This window comes from Peromyscus leucopus, chromosome 15, assembly GCF_004664715.2.
Source record: "Peromyscus leucopus breed LL Stock chromosome 15, UCI_PerLeu_2.1, whole genome shotgun sequence".
NCBI classification, from domain to species: domain Eukaryota; kingdom Metazoa; phylum Chordata; class Mammalia; order Rodentia; family Cricetidae; genus Peromyscus; species Peromyscus leucopus.
In genome coordinates this window covers 58,756,631-58,775,495 of record NC_051076.1, presented here as the reverse complement: position 1 = coordinate 58,775,495, position 18,865 = coordinate 58,756,631, and the positions used below count along the sequence as shown (strand labels likewise).

The 18,865-nt window shown below is 39.2% G+C and overlaps 1 protein-coding gene across 2 annotated transcripts in view; it reads left to right on the top strand.

Moving 5' to 3' along the window:
* The window catches only part of Thsd7b (thrombospondin type 1 domain containing 7B), an 848,740-nt gene that overhangs the window by 790,340 nt on the left and 39,535 nt on the right, over positions 1-18,865 (top strand). For both annotated transcript variants that reach the window (XM_028874962.2, XM_028874961.2), the window contains 3 exons: positions 11,638-11,779; positions 13,388-13,503; positions 15,652-15,769. In XM_028874962.2, the coding sequence (XP_028730795.1) occupies positions 11,638-11,779; positions 13,388-13,503; positions 15,652-15,769 (376 nt within the window). The remainder of the gene's footprint in view (positions 1-11,637; positions 11,780-13,387; positions 13,504-15,651; positions 15,770-18,865) is intronic.

Here is an 18,865-nt window from a genome sequence, read left to right as displayed (position 1 = left end):
TCTCCCATGTTCACACTGCCAGTTAGAGTGCTAAACAGTAGTCCATCACAGAAGGAAATCAGGACAGGAATTCAAGCAGGGCTGAAACCTGGTGTCAGGAGCTGATACAGAGGCTTTGGCGGGAGGTGCTGTTTACTGGTCTTCTCATCATGGCTTGCTCAGCCTGCTTTCTTTTTTTTTTTTTTTTTTTTTTTTTTTTTTTTTTTGGAGACAGGGTTTCTCTGTGTAGCTTTGCGCCTTTCCTGGAGCTCACTTGGTAGCCCAGGCTGGCCTCGAACTCACAAAGATCCGCCTGCCTCTGCCTCCCAAGTGCTGGGATTAAAGGCGTGTGCCACCACGCCCGGCTCTCAGCCTGCTTTCTTATACAATGCAGGATCTCCAGCCCAGGGATAGCACCACCTACATGCTCTGAGCTCTCCCCTATCTATCAATCACTAATTAAGGAAATGACCCATAGTCAGAACTTATGGAGGTATTTTCTAAAGGGAGGTCCCTTCCTTTCAGATAACCGTACTTTGTGTCAATTTGACATAAAACTAGCCAATACAGATCTAATTGGAAAATGATTGGTGAATGCCATAACATCCCATAGCATAGCTTGTCAGACTAATCCTTATTATAGCTAATGGAGTTCATAGCTGGGTGAGATTGATGAGAACTTTTCACATCTCGTAGCATGCACTACATCTTCTAGTATTATGAAAGCCAGCTAGTAGGAATGAAGCTTCCATATGAGAAGTTGATTGATTTTTTTTTCATGTTCTATGTATGACTCAACTGTGTAAGGTCTTCAGTAACAGGGTCTTACCACCAAGTTCTGGAGAGCAACCAAGAGCACTGGCAATAGCCTACAGTGTTTAATGATTTAAGGAAACCCATTGACCAACAACTCAATATAAGGTGGCCAGTTCCTGGCACTTGGGTTTTTATTGCTAACATGTGATGTTTAGTTAGGATACTGACCTACTATTATAGAATATCACCATTTAAACTCTTCTTATCTATGTAAATATTTTAGGAAGCTTCTACAGTAGTAAGTTTTCATGTTCATACCACCCGGAATGCGCCAGATCTTGTCTGAACTTTTACATTTTAACTCCAATTCATAGTGTGTGAAATAGGAATACAATTGCTCCCGGATTTACCATGGAGTGATATAAACTGAAAATATCATAAATCACAAATCTTTTAGGAACTTGAGGTGTAACTCAATGTAAATAAATGACTTGCACAGAATGCACGAGGCACCTGAGTTCAGTGCTCACTGTCCACTTCTAGAAAAGGGATGGAAGAATACCTAAGAAACACATCTGCGAGAGACCCTTCACTGCAGAGTACTGGTATTCTCCATGCGATTGTGGAGCAGACTTGAACTGCAGTCCATAGCCCTGCCTGGCATCACCAGGGAGTATCCCACCTGAGAAAAAGATCCAAACTCAAAACACTAAGAACCGTTTCTATGGAAGTCACACCACTTTTGCACCATTGGAAAGTCTAAAAATCACAAAGGCAAGGCATGCTACACCAGGGACCTTCTGTACTATAAACAGAGTCAGTTTTCTAACACAGGAAGACTTAACGAGACATCCCTCCCCGTCTTCTCTCTGGTTAAGTCCAGTTTGCAGAGGTGCAGGGATATGCCTAATAAACACGAGGGGTTACATTTATAGTTTTGATCCCATGTAATTGAAAATAAATGTGTTTCCTAGGTACAAGCTTAATCCAACAGTTGTTTTATCGTGAAATTAATCCTGGTATTTAAAGTAGAAAACAGTTCTTATTCTGCAGGGAAATACTGTGGAGAGAAAATGGTTCTTGCAAAAAATAAACGGGCAAACAAACAGATCTATGTACAGAGGTAGTGTTGAAGTAATGGTCACAAACTCTAAGGGGGCTCTTTTGATAAAGATGCTTAATTAGATTACTGACTTATAAACATGTTGACCATAGCCTAATAAGTGAGTACATTTTTGTTTCGTGACTAAGTACAAATATCAGAAATAAAAGCTCTATAAAATGATTATTTTTTAAGTACATGACACGTTTTCTATACTATACCCTGTCATTATTTAAATTGCCAGTTTTGACATGTTAAATTGAGGACCAAGAAGGCATAATTAAATGTAGACCTATAAGACTGCTAGGGTTAGAATCTTGGCTCTGTTTCTTACTATCATGGTGTGATGTGGATGAAATTTCTTAATCTCTCTATGCCAATAGTATGATGGGACTTACCACTTATGTACACTATGATTCATGTGGATAAAATTAATTAAAGAACCTATAACAGTGATTGGTGCATAGAAACATTATGGAAGTGTTCACTATTAATGTTCTCACAATCCACTTGTGTGCTGTCTTGAAGTTTGAAAAGAACTTCCTTACAAGATAAGAATAATGTTATTGCCTGTGCTTTGATTAGCGTTAATTTTCAGCTTGACAGGATCTCAATTACCCAAGAAAAGAATCTCAAGGCAGACCTACGAGGAATGACTAGGTAAGGTTAGCCTCCTGGCATGCCTATGGTGATTATCTTGATTAGATTATCTTAGGTGACCATCTGGATTATGATGGGAAGACCCACCCATTGTAGGTGGTACCCTGGAGTATATAAAAAGGAGAAGTAAGCTGAGCACAAACATTTATTATTTCCTTCTTTTTCTTTTGGAGTGTGATATAATCAGCTACCTCAATCTCCTGTAGCCTTGACACCCCTGCCAGAGTATGCTGTACCCTTGAACTGTGAGCTGAAATATACCCTTTGAATTGTGTTTGTCAAAGGCACGTTCTCATGGCAACAGAAGAAAAGAAAACTAAGACACCCACTGTCTTACCTTTCAATACACAAAACATCAGTAAAATAACTTGAACTTCTTCAAAAGCAAATTTAATAAGTACTTTTCTTTTGAAGGGAAGATGAAATATCCCTTTACTTTTTTAAAAAAAAAATCCCTAATACATTCCTTTAAAATGAAATTGTATGTCTTTTGGGAAAGTAACTTATGATATCTTAAAAACATAGAATATGAAACAATCTTGTGTGCAATGGTATTTTATTCATTGTTGTGGTGCTTTCTATTTAATTCATTTTTAAATGTTATTTGTTTAAAATAAAAAGAGACCTTGACATGAGTTTTCAGGTAGTCCAAGGAGTTCATTCATAAACAATAAATTAACAAGTTATAATTCACAAATGATTTAGTACTCTTTTGTGTCTTTTGATTCTGTAACACACAATAAGTTACATAAAATGTTTAAAGTTTAAGTTGCTGATATTCCACTGTACAGTGTAGCAATTACAAACAATTTGAAAAAAAAAAAAGCAAATTTCCTTAAACTGCAGAAGTTCCTAAGGAATATAAAACAGTCCTGGGTGGATTTCCAGGCTTGGAAAAAACACAGTTGGTTCCCTGGAGTCATTTGGAGTCTTGGGTCAGATTATGAATCTGTCACTTCAAGCTTAGCTTCCAAGGCCATTCTCAGGTCACTATTGAACCTCCCTGAAGGAAAGGAAGAGCATGAAGGATGACCTGTAGACATGGGAGATAAGGGTATCACATATGTCCTTCTTACCTGCTACTATCAAAACTCAGTCATTTACTGGTTACATGGTTCCACAAGGAAGTCTGGGATATGTAGTCCAGTCCATTTCCTGAAAAGAAAGCAGAAGATGGATTTCATTGTGTAATAGAAGACTGTGCCAAACAAGTTCAGTTCTGTTATAAAAATCCTTCTTTAGCACACTGAGTTCAGTGAGCTCTGAATGAGTTTAGAGAATATCTTGCTTTTTCCTTTCTTGGCATCTATTACCTCTGTAGGAAACAAGGCACTTTAAACAGGACTGTGGATGGGAATCCACCAAATCTCATAATGGAAGCAATCTTATTATTCTAAGAACAGTAAGAGATCTCACTTAAATTTTTTTAAATTGCAAATTATAACACAGATACAAAAGTTGCATATAACAAATGTACAGTTAAATCCTCCAAAACAGCGATGGAGGAGAAAGAACCTTCCCATAGCCTGAAATAATCTCCTACCCATCTCCACAAAAGAACACCAAATCCTAGTTTCTAGGTAGTTTTTTTCTTTTCATATCTGTCGTCAGAGTTCAACCAACAGTATAGATTATGTTACTAGTCGTAATCTGGGATGAGTTTTCTGGATTCTCTAGTATCCTAGTCAGGGAATTGAAATAAACACACATCAATTACAACGAGGCAATAAAAGTTTGCCCAAAAGCAAAGTGATGGTAATATACAGTCAAGACAAGAGGCTACATGACTGAAGATACTCAAGGACCTGTGTTCCCAATTATTGTTGCTGAGGGGTGTAAATGATTCTTTGTTTTGACTGACTTGCTATTATAGAACCTCTTCCCCCTAATGCACGTGTCCCTTATCACATGTATCTGATTTTAATCAGATCTACATCCAAATACACATGACTTTAAAATGACAAATAAGGGATTCTTTCTCATAATTCACTTAGAGGACACAGTTTGCCTTATTGCCCGTGCACCCAAAACCATTCTGTGCCAGATCATCCCTCCTACTTTTATACCCACACACAACCAGATTTCAACTAAATACAATCAAAGATTAGTGGTCATTAAGGGATGGGAAAGCTTACGCCATTGTTCAGAGTGGATGTGCATGCAATTTGATGTAATGGGGACCCTACTTTGCTCACAGATTGTGAGTACACTGTTAGAGTTGTGTGTGCATACAGCCCCAAACCAAGTCCTAGATCTCCAAACTGTCTCCTGTGCTTGCCTCCCTCAGGCAGTCTGTTTTTAGATAGATCTTTAAATCTTTTAGTGTAGCTTCCCTCCTTTTTCTCGTATAACCCTTCTTGGAGATGTGTTGGTGAGAAAAACAAGCCACCCAACCTATAAACTATGTCCAGGCTATCTTTTAGGAGTCTCCACGGCAAAGGTGAGCCTGTTCGTCTGTCCTTGAGGGTTGTAACTCGGGAGTTGTGAGCCTGTTCCTCTGTCCTTGAGAGCTGTCACCTAGGAGTCACAAAGCCTCCACCAGTCTTCAGTGAGTCTCTTTTACAGAAGCTATATTCCATCAAGAAACACATTGTCGAGTTCCCACTTTTTTCAGTTCACCCTGGCATTGGTGTATCACGCCTACACCCTTTAATCAAGGAACATGAAATGACAACATTCTAATTCCATCATCAGTTCTCATTTATTTGTGGAACCACCTACAAGGAGAACTTACATTCCAACCTCTATTTACTCACCTGCTGGTCCATTTTGTACAGATAATTCAGGAAAATGCTTTTCTTAGCAGGTTTACCACAAATATCTTTTTCATATCCTTATGGGATCAGATTTAAATATATGTTATATTTTGTATCCACACCATTTGTCATCAATCCTAAACTTAGATTCTGGTGATGGTTTCAAATTTACTCTGTAAACATTTAAATATGGGTGACCTAGCAGGGTGTTCAGGCTCCTCTGGACATTTTTTTTTCTGTTACATTTTTAATTAGCTATCTCTCAAAAGAAAAGAAAATGACAGCCTTGTTTTGTTGGAAATAACCTTCAGCCTTGTACTGAGAGAGCTAGGGATCTGGAGACACTCACATTGGTTTGTCTCTGTTCTCAAACTGTTTCAGGAGGCAGAACTTTGAAATGTAGTTTATCATTTCCTTCACTTTGAAGATGAAATATAAAGATGCCTCCTGATGGTGTTTCTCACATACACATGAACTATAGAAGTTCAATGTGCTCTTTCTATCTGTATCTCACTTTTTCCATAATATAACTCAAGTTACAGGGACAATGGATGATCATAGGCACAGCATATATCATGATTACATTCTTCATTCCATACTCAGAGAAAAATCTCTTGATAATAATACCTACATGGTCACCAATATAGATATTTAAATTTTTGAGTACTTTTTGCATGTGCTTTGTCCTTTTCCATTGGTGTTGTATGTGGTGATATTTTGTTCGTGCTCTAACAAATAAAGCTCACCTGGAGATCAGAGTGAGGAGCTAGCTACTAAAGGCCAGGCATTGATGTCACACACCTTTAATCCCAGCATTTGGGATCTCATGCCTTTGATCCCAGCTCTTGAGAGGAGGAAACAGGAATATGGTTGGGCAGAGAGAGGATGTGATAAAGCTGAATGGAGACAGGAGCTCGGCCCCTTTCAGTCTGAGGATTCAGTAGAGTTAAGAAGTGGTTGTGGCTTGTTCCTTTGTCTCTCTGATCTTTCAGCATTTACCCCAATATCTGACTCCAGGTTTTTATTATTAAGACCAATTATAATTTGTGCTACAGTTGTATATGATTCTTCAGAGCACTCAGCCTTTATGGATGTTCTACATAGAAGGTTAGCTCATTTCATAGCTGCACATTAATGTTTTCTAGCCACTTGGACACACTAAAACCAGTCTCCAATAAATCCTGAAGAATGTACTCATGGCAGCAATTTTGCTTGAGTATTTGTATGTTCCTAACAGTTCATCTCCAATCCTTGTAATTGAAAATCAGCCTTGCTGTGTGTAAAATATTCTTAGATCCTTTTGAATGTGAATCTTTATTATATTTCTACGCCTTTCTAACATAAAGCTTCCCTGTCACAATATGGGAATGTGATTTTGTTTCCTCTATAAGCCATCTGGTACCCTCCCCTAGATAGTCAAAGTCATTTCTCCCTCCCATTCAAAGCTAAATAATTATACAAGAGTATGTTTCATATTGACAACTCTGGTGTGCTCTTTTCAATTGGTAGCTTCAAATTGTTTTTGTTTTTACTCTTACATTTTCTTAAAGTTTGTATCCTTACGCTCAGCTTCTACTTTGGTTTCGTAGGAAAGTCTCACTATATGTGTGGGGTCAATTTGTATCCTTAGACTTGGCTTCTGCTTTGGTTTCTTAGGAAGTCTTATTGTATGTGTGGGTTCAGTCTTGCCTCGTTTCTCTATCCGCCAGCTTTTCTCAAATTCTCCCAGTGTCTTCTCAATGCTTTATTTCAGCTTTCTTGCTTTTTTTCATGTCTATAAAGAAATGATTTGTTACTCTTCTTAATCTTGTGTTTCTTTTTCATTTCTGAAAATGGCTTTTCCTTTTATTTTGAATTGTTGGCTGAAGTCAGTTGCTCAGTTTCTGAGTTCCTATAATTCTTATTCATGTCTACATCTTTCTGTTCCTGGGCCATTTCCCAGCTAGCTTGGTTCCTTTTGAAAGTACACTTCCAGACTGGTTCCCACTTTTCTTTCTGCCTCACTGTCTTACCTGTGGGATGCTATTCTGCTCACTTTTTCTCATATGGGACTTGAAAGTCATCTCTTTCTTTCTTGCTCTGTGAAATTACTTGTGTGAACTTTTAGAAGGAACTGTCCAAAGCTAAACCTGCCTCCCTGGATTTCCTGGTTCCCCTTCCCCTCCAGCTGCTCCAGATGGCACGATCCTTCTCAGCTGTTCCTCCTGGTGTTCTCAGTTTGAGGACCTGACAGCCTCTTTGTCTTCAGTGGTGTGGTAGAGAAAGGCTGTGAGCATTCTGAAAGGGAGCTGTGGCCTATCAATATGAAGAGCTCCTGAATCAGGAGGCAGGGACTCCCAGGGCCTTCCCAGGGGCCCCTTTGTTCTCCTATCTCTTTGTGCAGATCTTCTGTCTCAATGTAATTGTTTGCTTGTGGCCATCGCTCTGTGGCCTGATGTCCCTGTTTTTTCTCTTCGGCTTTGTCCTGCCTAGTTCTCACGTATCACAGGTGCCCTGTAAGATCTCATCACTGCTCCTCACTGGCTCACTATTTGGGCTTGTGGAAATGATTCAATGTTCTCTATTGGTTTTGACTTCCCTGTCCTGCTGCATTTGATGTGCAAAACCATTTTTATGTAAGTGACTAGCTCTGTGGAATCTCGTGGAAGGCATAAGAAGAAACACTTTAGGCCCAGATTTCTCTTAACCTTCCTCAACTTTTGAGAAGCAGGGTTTAATTTCCTTTTTAAAATTCTTAATAATCATCACATTATTCTCTTGTGCACTTTTTGCTATGTTTGTCCAAATAAGAAAGATAAGTTTTGGGAGTGCGCATCCCCTGACCTCGTGAGAACCGGACAACAGACGGGGCAGCCTTTTGTCTGTTTCCAGATAAACTCTGCAACCTGTGACTGCGCTGGCTCTCCATATCTGATGGGAGCTGGCGAGACCAGGCTTTGAAGTCATGCTCATCTCTGAGCAAGAAATCTGAAGAGTGACCTAAATTCACAAATACCTGGCCCTATCACAGGTTTTGCTCAACTGCAATCTTTAATAGTTCAGTGATATCACCTACTATTTGGATTTATTTTAACTGCTTTAAATTATCTGTTATTTATTCTATGGGCTCATTCACCTCATTTATTGGTATGATTCATTAAGTTAATGATGGCTTCCATCAAGGTTGTGTAAGACATATAAGAGTAAGCGTGATTTGAAAATATTCTTATTGAATGTACAAAACTTTGGGAAAACCCCATATCAGGCAAAATGACCACTCTCCAAGGTTTATTGTTTGTTTACTAATGGTAGTTTATAAAACCCACCCTGATTGCCTAAAATAACCAACCTTCCCACAAAGCAAATACTTATTATTTGCATCTGCCACACCAGATATTAAGACATGGACTCTCCAGATGGCCCATGGGAAGAATATATACACAGTTCAGTACATCCTCAGTTGCAGGAAAAATGTTCTCTAGCTGATGGGTCTAAGGAAGTAGGTAGAGTTTGGTAGGTGGGAATATGGATTTTACTTCATGATGAGGACAAGAATTCAGGTCAGATAAGAAGGTTTGCTGCTGGGGTGAACAAAGGGTGTAAAGATACAATGTGGCCAGGAAGGCTTGAACTTCAGGTAAATTTTGGTTTACAGAGATAAGTTAGAATGTCTATTTGAGTTGAATGGTTCATGATCTAAAGGGTACATGATTCTTCCTGGTTATAGGCAGCCTAGAAAACAGTCTTCAGCTGTGTAGTCTTAGTCTTTTCAAGAAAATTAGTCCTGAATTGACTCTGAGTTAGCTGTCTACACATCATTTTTGCACATTTACAGAATGGACCTTATATCTATATAAATAATACAAATTCTTTCTGGAAGATTTTTTGTTTGGGGAATTTTGAGTCAATGAAGAAACCATCAAGACCTAGACCCATTGTTATCCTGTGGGTCCCAACCCCTTTGGGTATTGAATGACCCATTCACAGGGGTTGCCTAAGGCTATCTGCATTTTTTACGTTACAATTCATAATGGTAGAAAAATTGCAGTTATGAAGTAGCAATGAACACAATGTTGTGGTTATGGGTCACCACCCCACAAGGAACTCTATCAACAGTGTATAGTGTTAGGAAGGTTGAGAACCACTGTACGAGAAGCTCTTCTTCACTTAACACCACATCAGTAGCCAATTCGTCATTTTTGAAATGTTTTGTAATAGCAACTAGAAAAAAAAAAAGTGATTAAAAGCAAGGCTACTGAATTTTGACAAATAGCTGATGGAAAGAGATAAGAGGAAATGGCAGTCTCTCATTTATCAATATCAAGGTAATTTTCATAAGAATCTAAAAGGAGTTTGTATTGTTTGTATGGATTCTAGTCACCCATGAGCTCCCCTTCAACTATGTCTATAGATAAGGAATTGACAAGAGTTAGTTGTAGTATATCAGTATATCTAGATGATCTAAAGATGATATTAAACCAAAGAGGATAATTTAAAGCCTTGTTACACAAGCATGCACACTATGAGATTTAATGGATGAAATCCTAAAATTTCATCAAATCACATCCTCTCACTATTCACCTAGCTCCTGTAAGTTTAGAGTAAAGAAAGTGGACCGTGTGTGCTTGTGCATGTTTACCTAGTGCTGGTTTTAGATTTCAGGATGTTTCAGACTTTAATTTTCAAAGAAGAGATGCCAACTCTAAAGTCTGTGCAAATCTTCCGAAGTCTGACAAATGTCCAAATCAGAATGCTGCTGACCTCAAGCACTGTAGCTGCATTTGATCTGTGTGTCTGTTTTATCTTCTCTTTTCTTTGATGGCTTAGACTAAGTAGATCCATGGGTCCTTGTACATAGTCACTTTTTTCAAATACTGATTGATTACTTTATAGGAAACAGATGCAGCAGAGTCCTAATCTGGAGCATCTACCAGGATTCTATCAGTTTCCTTTATTGACAAATCAGTTAAGGTTTTGTTCCTCCTCATGAGTGTGTGCATCGACATTAAATGGTAAAATAGAAATCAATTATTGGTAAGAATGTAGCATGGGATTTGTGTGCATATAATAAATTAATTGTCCCCTCTTGATCATCTGGATACAATGTGATACAATTAAATGTAAAATTTTAGGTATTGGCAGATTATTTGAGTGTGAAATCACATAGATAGCAAAGATTTTTCAATTACCTAAACTTTAGAAGAAAATGTGTGGCTATTTCTCCCCATAGTTCAGTGTAATCCAATACTGTCACTTTGAATCTGTCAAGATTCAGTATACAGGCTGTATTCTTACTATGATACCTGAAAAGGCTAAAGGAAGAAGAAAAGATAAAATGACATCTCAGACACCAAAATGATGGCTTTGTGATCACAATTCAAAAACTTTATTCTTTCAGTCTATAAACATTATTAGACTTTTCAGGGTCTGGACTTACATGTTATGAACATATTCATAATAATTATTGAAAAACTGCTTTACATGGTTTATTGTAGGATTTCACTGGATTATAAGATAAGCAGAAGGTGTTATCCACCAAGCCCTAATGAATCCTTTTTTAAAAAAGAAGGAACGGGGTGGTAAATAGATAAAAAAACAGCAGTAGAAGGACAGGTACACATAAGTGTTTAGAACTAAATCCATAGACATAGCCATGAACAAAAGTGAATTTGGCATCCTTAGAGACAGTGAAATTTTTTCAAAAAAAAAAAAAAAAAAAAACAAGAGAATAACATCATTAGATGTCTTCTTGTGGGGGAGTAAACTCAGGTTAGTTCTCTGGGGAAGATGAAGGAGAAGGTTTGAAGACATTTGAAAGAAGGTTGTTCCCCAGCAGGAGCTAGACACTCTTCTGTGGGTAGACCAGTTGTATGAGATGTGGTAAGAGGTCTGGCTCTAGGACTATTATTACATGGGCCAGTAATATAAGAGGACATGTGGTCCCAGGTGAAGGTGATTTTTTAGTAAATCTTTGGAATTTGAATTTATACATTTATTCTGAGGAAATTGGACTTTGGTCAGAGAGCTCCCAAATAAAATGAAGGCTCTAGTCCATCCATATTAATTTTATTCTTAAGTATAGATTTCTAAAAATAATTTTCTCCTTTCAATATTCTGTGTGATTATTTCTGTTCAACTAGAAGGACTAAGGTCACTTTTCATTTCATTTAAAGATGAAAATATATTGGTTGTCACATGAAATGAAAATAGGAGACAATCGACTGTGCATCACAGAATCATTTTCTCTTCTAACCACAAGTTGTAACATTTTCAGGTATATGGACAGCCTCATTGCTGTAACTATGGTCTCTTCCCTGTACCTGTTCTATTCCTACATGTGCACAAGTAACTGTATAGTTTTTCACTCACTCTGGGTCCTTGTCTGCCTGCTCTTGACTTTCATAGTCATGTGACCCCCATGCAATGCAGAGAAGATCTCGACATCTGCTGAGACCTTCGCTGAACTCAAGAACTTGTGGGGAAGACTCCCAGGTGCGGCCCTGTCTCCTCAATGAAAACTGCTTCCAGTTCCAGTACAACCTCACAGGTACAGTCGAAATCAACTGTGGGTTCCCTGAACCTTGACTAACCCTTGTGTGTGTGCCCCATCCTGGCACTGTGGAGGGAGATGACAATATATGTGTGGGACATGAAAAAACTGAGGACTTATTGCCAGTTGCCCTTCATGAAAACAAACATCCAGTCATGGCATGTGGATGCATCAAAGACACCCATAATTTCTGAAGAACAGCTTGGCTTAAAAAAGTACTGCAGTAGAGTTTAGTTTTTCTCATGCCTTTCATTATTTCAATAACTTAAGTCTATGATATATTTTCCCCATAGGCAATTAAAAAAAAATAGGGAGGCCTGACCAGTCAGGGATATCAAAGAGGGGACAAGAACCACTTTAGAAGAATTATTCAGCCACTGTGATTGTCTGAACTCATAGAGCAGTGCCCAAAACAACACTTACTTGCTACCTACCATTGCCCTCAGCAGGGGATATGCAAAAATGCCACCAAATATAAGAGCATGTTAGGTCTAAGCATTGGAGTCAATGCTTAGGAACATATCACCATATGTATATAGAGGCAAAGCAACATCGGTGGCCCAAACTTCCCTCTTCCATGCACATTGGACTAGGTGAGGTTCTTTGTGAGGAAAACCTTGCTAATTCTATGGAGGTGTTGGGTTTTTCATGGGTGAATGGCAGCACAGGAGGTTCATCTTTTTTCTTCAGGTCTTTGATTTTCATTAGCAATTTTTCAGAAATGCAATGGAATGTTGCTGTATTGAAAAAGCGTATATTTTAAGATTGAATTTTCTTTAACCATATATAAGTTTGTTATTAAGCTCTTAGATATAGAAAAAATAATTGAGGAGATTTTTGTTAACATGGTCGAGGATCTTTCACACCCACATCTATATGAAAAGTTTTCCTTCTTTGTTGTTTTAAGTCAAATTAATTATTAATTATGGGGAGAGGGGCAGCAAGGGCCAGAACCACCTTGCATGGCCATAGCCCTGTCTTTTAAATACCACTAACCAGGCCAACAAAACTAACTTGCCCAGGGATGGCGTCTTTGGGCACTCCCATAGGATGTCTCCAGACAAGTTCCCTAGAGGCTCTCACAAAGACACCAATCCCTTTTCTGAGCTCCCCACCTTCATGATCCAATCACCATCAAAAGTTCTACTCCCCAATTCTACTACCTTGGAAGTTAAGATTTTGGGGGATGGGGCACAAACAGAATTGGTGCCCTGGCTCAGTTGTTTTCTCTCTCAATCATCCACAACAAATCATTGTCTTAAACTGGTCTATTATTATTATTATTATTATTATTATTATTATTATTATTAGTGTCTCTCCTATCCTACCAAATGATCAGTATAACCTTTTGAGTTTTCGCTTTCTTTTGTTTTACCTCTAGAAAACCAAATTCTAGAAAATGGACTCAGTACATTTATTTGGCTTGTATTTCCTTGTGTGTTTGCCCTCTGACACAATGACTGTTCAAGGATTTCCAAAGCTACTTAGGAAGATTGTAAAATTGTGGGCTCTCCCTCCCACCTAGGCAGATTATTAGAGCTCGGGTGTGGTTGGCTCACAAGCCTAGACCTTTGAAACTCAGTGTTTATGATCTTCTGCCTATAGAGTGGAGTACATGCCAGCTGAGTGAAAATGCTTCCTGTGGCCAGGGCGTGAGGACTCGCCTGCTGAGCTGTGTGCGCAGTGATGGCAAGCCTGTTGGCATGGACCACTGTGATCAGGTAACTTGTGTGTGATGAGCTCTCTTAGCCTTAGTCCTCAACCTTCACAACATCTAATAGACATTACAGACACTGACTGAAGAGGTATTGGGCAGGAGTTGTATGTCACTGGTTTGGACTTATTCAAAATAGTGGAGAAAGGTCATTTTGCACTGAAGAAATGGAGTAATTACTTCTAAGAAGTTGTTAAAATACACCTGCTTTCCAACAAACCATTGGCATTAGTGCCTTTACTACTGTGGTATGAGTCCTTATATTGGCAGGTGATTCATTTGCTTGTGTAATAAACATGTCCTCATCACATTTGATGGATGCTGAGCCTGGATATAGAATACACTGATAATTTTCTCCACAAATATCAACTGTCTTCTTCTTCTTCTTCTTCTCCTCCTCCTCCTCCTCCTCCTCCTCCTCCTCCTTCTCAATCTATGCCAAAGACCTCCATGTCAGTTTTCAAAATAGGAGGTTCTGAAGTTTTCTAATTTTATGGAATCTGGAGAAAAGCTACAGAAAGACCCATTCCAAAGAAGCTGGCGTTCCCTTCCCAGATGTAAATTCAGCACTATAGGGACAGCTCAACAGAAACAGGAATGTTACCATACTGCAGGCATCACAGAACCGATCTTCATGATTGAAGACAGGACGCCAGTAATCACAGGTGGCTACAGAAATGTCTGCAACACACTGACAGGTCAACAAAGGTCTATCTCAGTTGTTGTAGCATGGGGGAAGTAAGCAGAAATTAAAACAAAGACTTCCTTAGCACTCCTATACCAACCATAAGTATTGTCACAATGTGGTCCCCAGCCAGCCATGCGGATGTCATCCAGGATGCTGACTATGAGCCAATCAGTCCAAGACTAGATGCCCCAATCAGTAGTATCCTAAAAATGGCTCACATCCTACAGAAGATTGTTGGCCAAATGTCATTGCTTTATTTGAATATTTAATTTCATTTAGTCTGCCTCTAATACACTGACTGCCTAAGGAATGTCACCTACCTACAACAGTTCCAAATAAACAATGGGTACACTCAGACCTGTCCCCATGAAGTTAACATTCCTTCCAAGTGCATAAATGAGAAATGGTGTAAGGGTGTTTTAACTGACAGCAGTACACTCTTGGGCTGTAGCAGTTCAGATGAGCTGCTGATTTGTGTTCCTGTGTTGTTTTGAACAGTGTTACCTATTAGTTTTTGGCTGCTTATATGTGTAAGAAATATTTTCTTTTGATGTAAGGAGAGATATAAATTATTCATTAATAAAAGTCAGTTTCTTTGTTTTCTGAATGGCATGTACAAAACATGTATTTAATGACTATTCATTTAAAGAAGTACTAAATTATTAACCTGCTGTATCACACCAATAGTCACAGGTCCCTTTATGGTGCTTTATGCATTACCCACTTAAAGAGTCATCATGCTGTGATAACTAATTTTAGCTTTGAGTAGCTGTACTGATAATATTTAACATGTGTTGGGTGCCAAAGCTTTCCTAATTAAACATATAATCAGTGTATGAGTCACACAGCACATACTTCAGTATTCACTCTCTGATTCTTGGGTAATTTATTCCTTCCCTGAGATGTCTTCTACCTCAGTCACAATAAAATGTACACATTTTCTCTACACACAGATTTTAGAGAAGAAAGTAAACTGTCTCATCAATTTCTTTCCAGATTACAACTGTAATTACATTGTCCGGTTGGTCATTAGGGGATTCAGATGAATCATTTATTTTATTTTTGCTCCTATCCTGTGTACTGCTAACTTTGTTACTAATTTTTATCTCTCTGTATACCATCAGCCAGTCCCAGGGTGTCTGGATTGAATGATGACATGTCTTCCTGCTTTGTTGTTGACTGAGCAACATGGTAGATCTCTGTGCGGTGTGACCTCACAATTTCCCAACACCTGAGTGTCAGGTCTCTGCTAGAGTTCAGTGTTTATTATAAGAAATTTTGACTGACCAAATGTCACCAGTGAAATAACAGCAGTCATTTCTATGCTGACCAATTTATATAACAATGGACACTTGTTTTCCCACCACAATGTGGAAAGGTTATTTGTTATAGAATAAAGGGCACTCTCGCCCATAACAGAATAGTAATCTGGTTTAGTATTGAAGGTGTATTTTATTGCATTTACAGCGGAACCTGGAAAAACCCCAGAGGATGAGTATTCCCTGTTTGGTGGAGTGTGTCGTCAACTGTCAGCTCTCAGGATGGACAACATGGACACAGTGTTCGCAAACCTGTGGCCAAGGAGGTATTCAGTTTCCCCTGTTTGTTTCTACTACTAAAAGTAACTTTATAGCTGGCAAAAAAAAAGCATAGCGAACAGCTGAAGCTGACCCAAGTCTGACCCAGAGAACAGACCTCTAAAGCAGCCCAGAAGGCTCAGCAGAGGTGGAAGAAATGACCTGGCAGATCAAAGAAGAGTTGGCTAACCTATGGTCAGTATCCTGTCAGAAACTCCTAAACTCTACCGGTTGAAAACATGGGGCCATGGTGGGTTTTAGGCTATGTATTATGTCAGTTTACCTGGACACAGTGACTAAAGACTTGTTTCTACCCAGGTGCAAAAAGGGCTTGGCTTCTGTCTGCTTCAAGAAATTAGTCAACCACATAGGTTGACAGAGACCATAGGATGTTAACAACCCCATTTTCCTGCATGGTGGCACCCTTGCGAATGTTCTTATGAGACACACTGGAAATTATAGACTTTTCTTCCCTATGTGTTCTATGAGAGGAAATTTAGTGCATGTTCCAAACTCAACGCAAGAGGGTTAAGACAGGAAATATATTTTCTGACAGCCAGCTGCTTCTCAGTGTTTCCCATGATGATTAGGGGAGTGTGAGTCTTGGTGAGTGGAAAGTTATCAATCATACTTCCAGGTCTCAGGACTTTGGTGTGTAAGTATACACAGTGGCAAGGGATGTAGATGCAGATAATTCTAGGAAGCTAGGCAAATAGAGAAAGAGAGCACGCAGCCGGTAGGCTAGAGAAAGAGTCTTAACATTGATCTGTGTGTGAAAGAGTTGTGAAAGAAAAGCATGCAATGGGTATAGAATAAACTAGAGTCTTGAGGGGTTACAGTTTATCAGCAAGTGACTGTCAGAAACTTAGAATAGAAACTGAGGAAGAAATCTTGGCATTATGGTTAGTCGCCAAGCAAAGGAGAAGGAAGGAACTTCAAGTTGGAGGAATCATGGAATCAGGTAAAGAAGACATTAAGATCTGGACCTCATTGCTCACCAGCAATACTCAGAAGCCATTTTCTAGAAATCCCAAAATGGGACTATGGAGTGAGCTTCCTTTTAATCTGTACAAATGGAGACAGAGGGGCTATTCACTCTTGCTCTTAGTTCTGGCTCCATGGAGAGCTAGACAGAAGTCAGCATGCAGCAGGAGCTGAGAACTGAGCTGTAAGATCCCAGACAGGGCAGAGATGAAAACGGCAGCCAGGATGTGCACCGGGAAAATGTAACTAAGGAAAGCAACTGTTTTACAAAAAGCATCATTCACAATGAAAGTGTAGGATTCCCAGATTCCAATAATAATAATAATAATAATAATAATAATAATAATAATAATAAATATACTACCTTCTGCACAAATGCAAACAAAAGTCCCAAGAAATAAAATGTTATATTTTAGGATCAGGATATAGTGATTGTTCTACACAGTTCCTAAAACATGCCTGAGAGGCAACTTCCATGATGGACCACTTCAAAGTCAGATCAATCCAGGTTCAAATTGCAGCTATTCAGGTGTTTAATGTTGCTGAAATCATATATATATAACACAGTGACAATTTAGACATCTTTATGTTCTAAACTGCTATATATACATATATATATAGATAGTCATATAGAGATATATAAAACAAGTGTGTGTGTGTGTGTGTGTGTGTGTGTGTGTGTGTGTGCATGCATGCTTTGCTGAAGTTTGCCACCATGTGCCCGAGGCAACTGGGCCAGACAGAAACCTCTAACACTGTGAAGCAGAATCACCTCTTCTCTTCGGAAACTGATCAAGCTTGGGTATTTCTTATACTGCTGATGCTAAACCACCCAGGGGCTTTATTCATGGCTTGACATGAGGTTTAGGAAGTCACACACTGTCCTAGTCAGGGTTACCATTGCAGTAATGGAACACCATGACCAAAGAAACTTAGGGAGGACAGAATTTATTTGCCTTACACTTCCACATCACAGTCCATCATCAAAGAAGTCAGGACAGGAACTCAAAAAGGACAGGAACCTGGAGGCAGGAGCTGATGCAGAGGCCATGGAAGACTTATTGGCTTGTTTTTCATGGCTTGCTCAGGCTGCTTTCTTACAGAATCCAAGACCACCAGCCCAGGGATAGCTCCAACCACAATGGGACCCTCCCCCATCAATCACTAATTAAGAAAATGCCTTACAGGCTTGCCTACAACCCAATCTCGCGGAGCCATTTTCTTAATTGAGGTTTCCTCCTCTCAGATGATTTTAGTTTGTGTCAAGTTGACATAAAACTATCCAACACACACAGTATAGCACTGTATTATTGGAATGTTCACTTTTATTAATTTCTACCTCCTTCATATCCATCAGTAGTATTGAAGATTCTAAGGCCCCTAGTATATTTTTTAAAATTCTCCAATAGGTTTAATCATCTTTATTGTCCCTTTTACAGCTCATGCCTTTACTTTTACTCAATATTCTTACAAACTTTTTTTCTAGTTATGTAGATATTTCTTTGCATGAGTACAAGTTCCCACTGTGGCCAGAAGAGGGCATCAGATATTCTGCAGCTGAAGTCACAAACTGGTGTGAACCTCTGAACTTGGGTGCTGGAAACAATCTCAGGTTCTCTGCAAGAGCAGTACATTTATGTTCTCTTAACTACTGAGCCATCTCTCCAGCCCTAACTCAACATTCGCACAGTCATTTACCTATTAAACAAATATAAATGCGCTTGATGTAGGCTGTGTCTTTGGTGCCATAGTCGGAACACAGTGACAATTTCCCTGATTTCATGCCACTTGTAGTCTAGCTGGAGGACAGCTCTTAGCAAGTGAACAGGCAGGGGACAGTTCATGCTGATGAAGACTCCCACAGATGACAGTGCTGTTCACAGTTGTAGCAGCTGACACCAGTCATCTCTCTGCAGCCCAAATGGGGATGCACTGCAGTCTCACCAAGGGCCATATCAGGATATGCTGCTCCTGAGGGAAACATGCAAAAGGAGCTAAAGGATGACCTTGCTTGTGACAATGGCTATTAAGGGAGAGAGCTGGCCCACCCTGTCTCTGCTGCCTCCCCTGGCCTGCCGCCTCCCTCTGCCCCAACACATGCTTTGCCCAGGGCTCTCCAC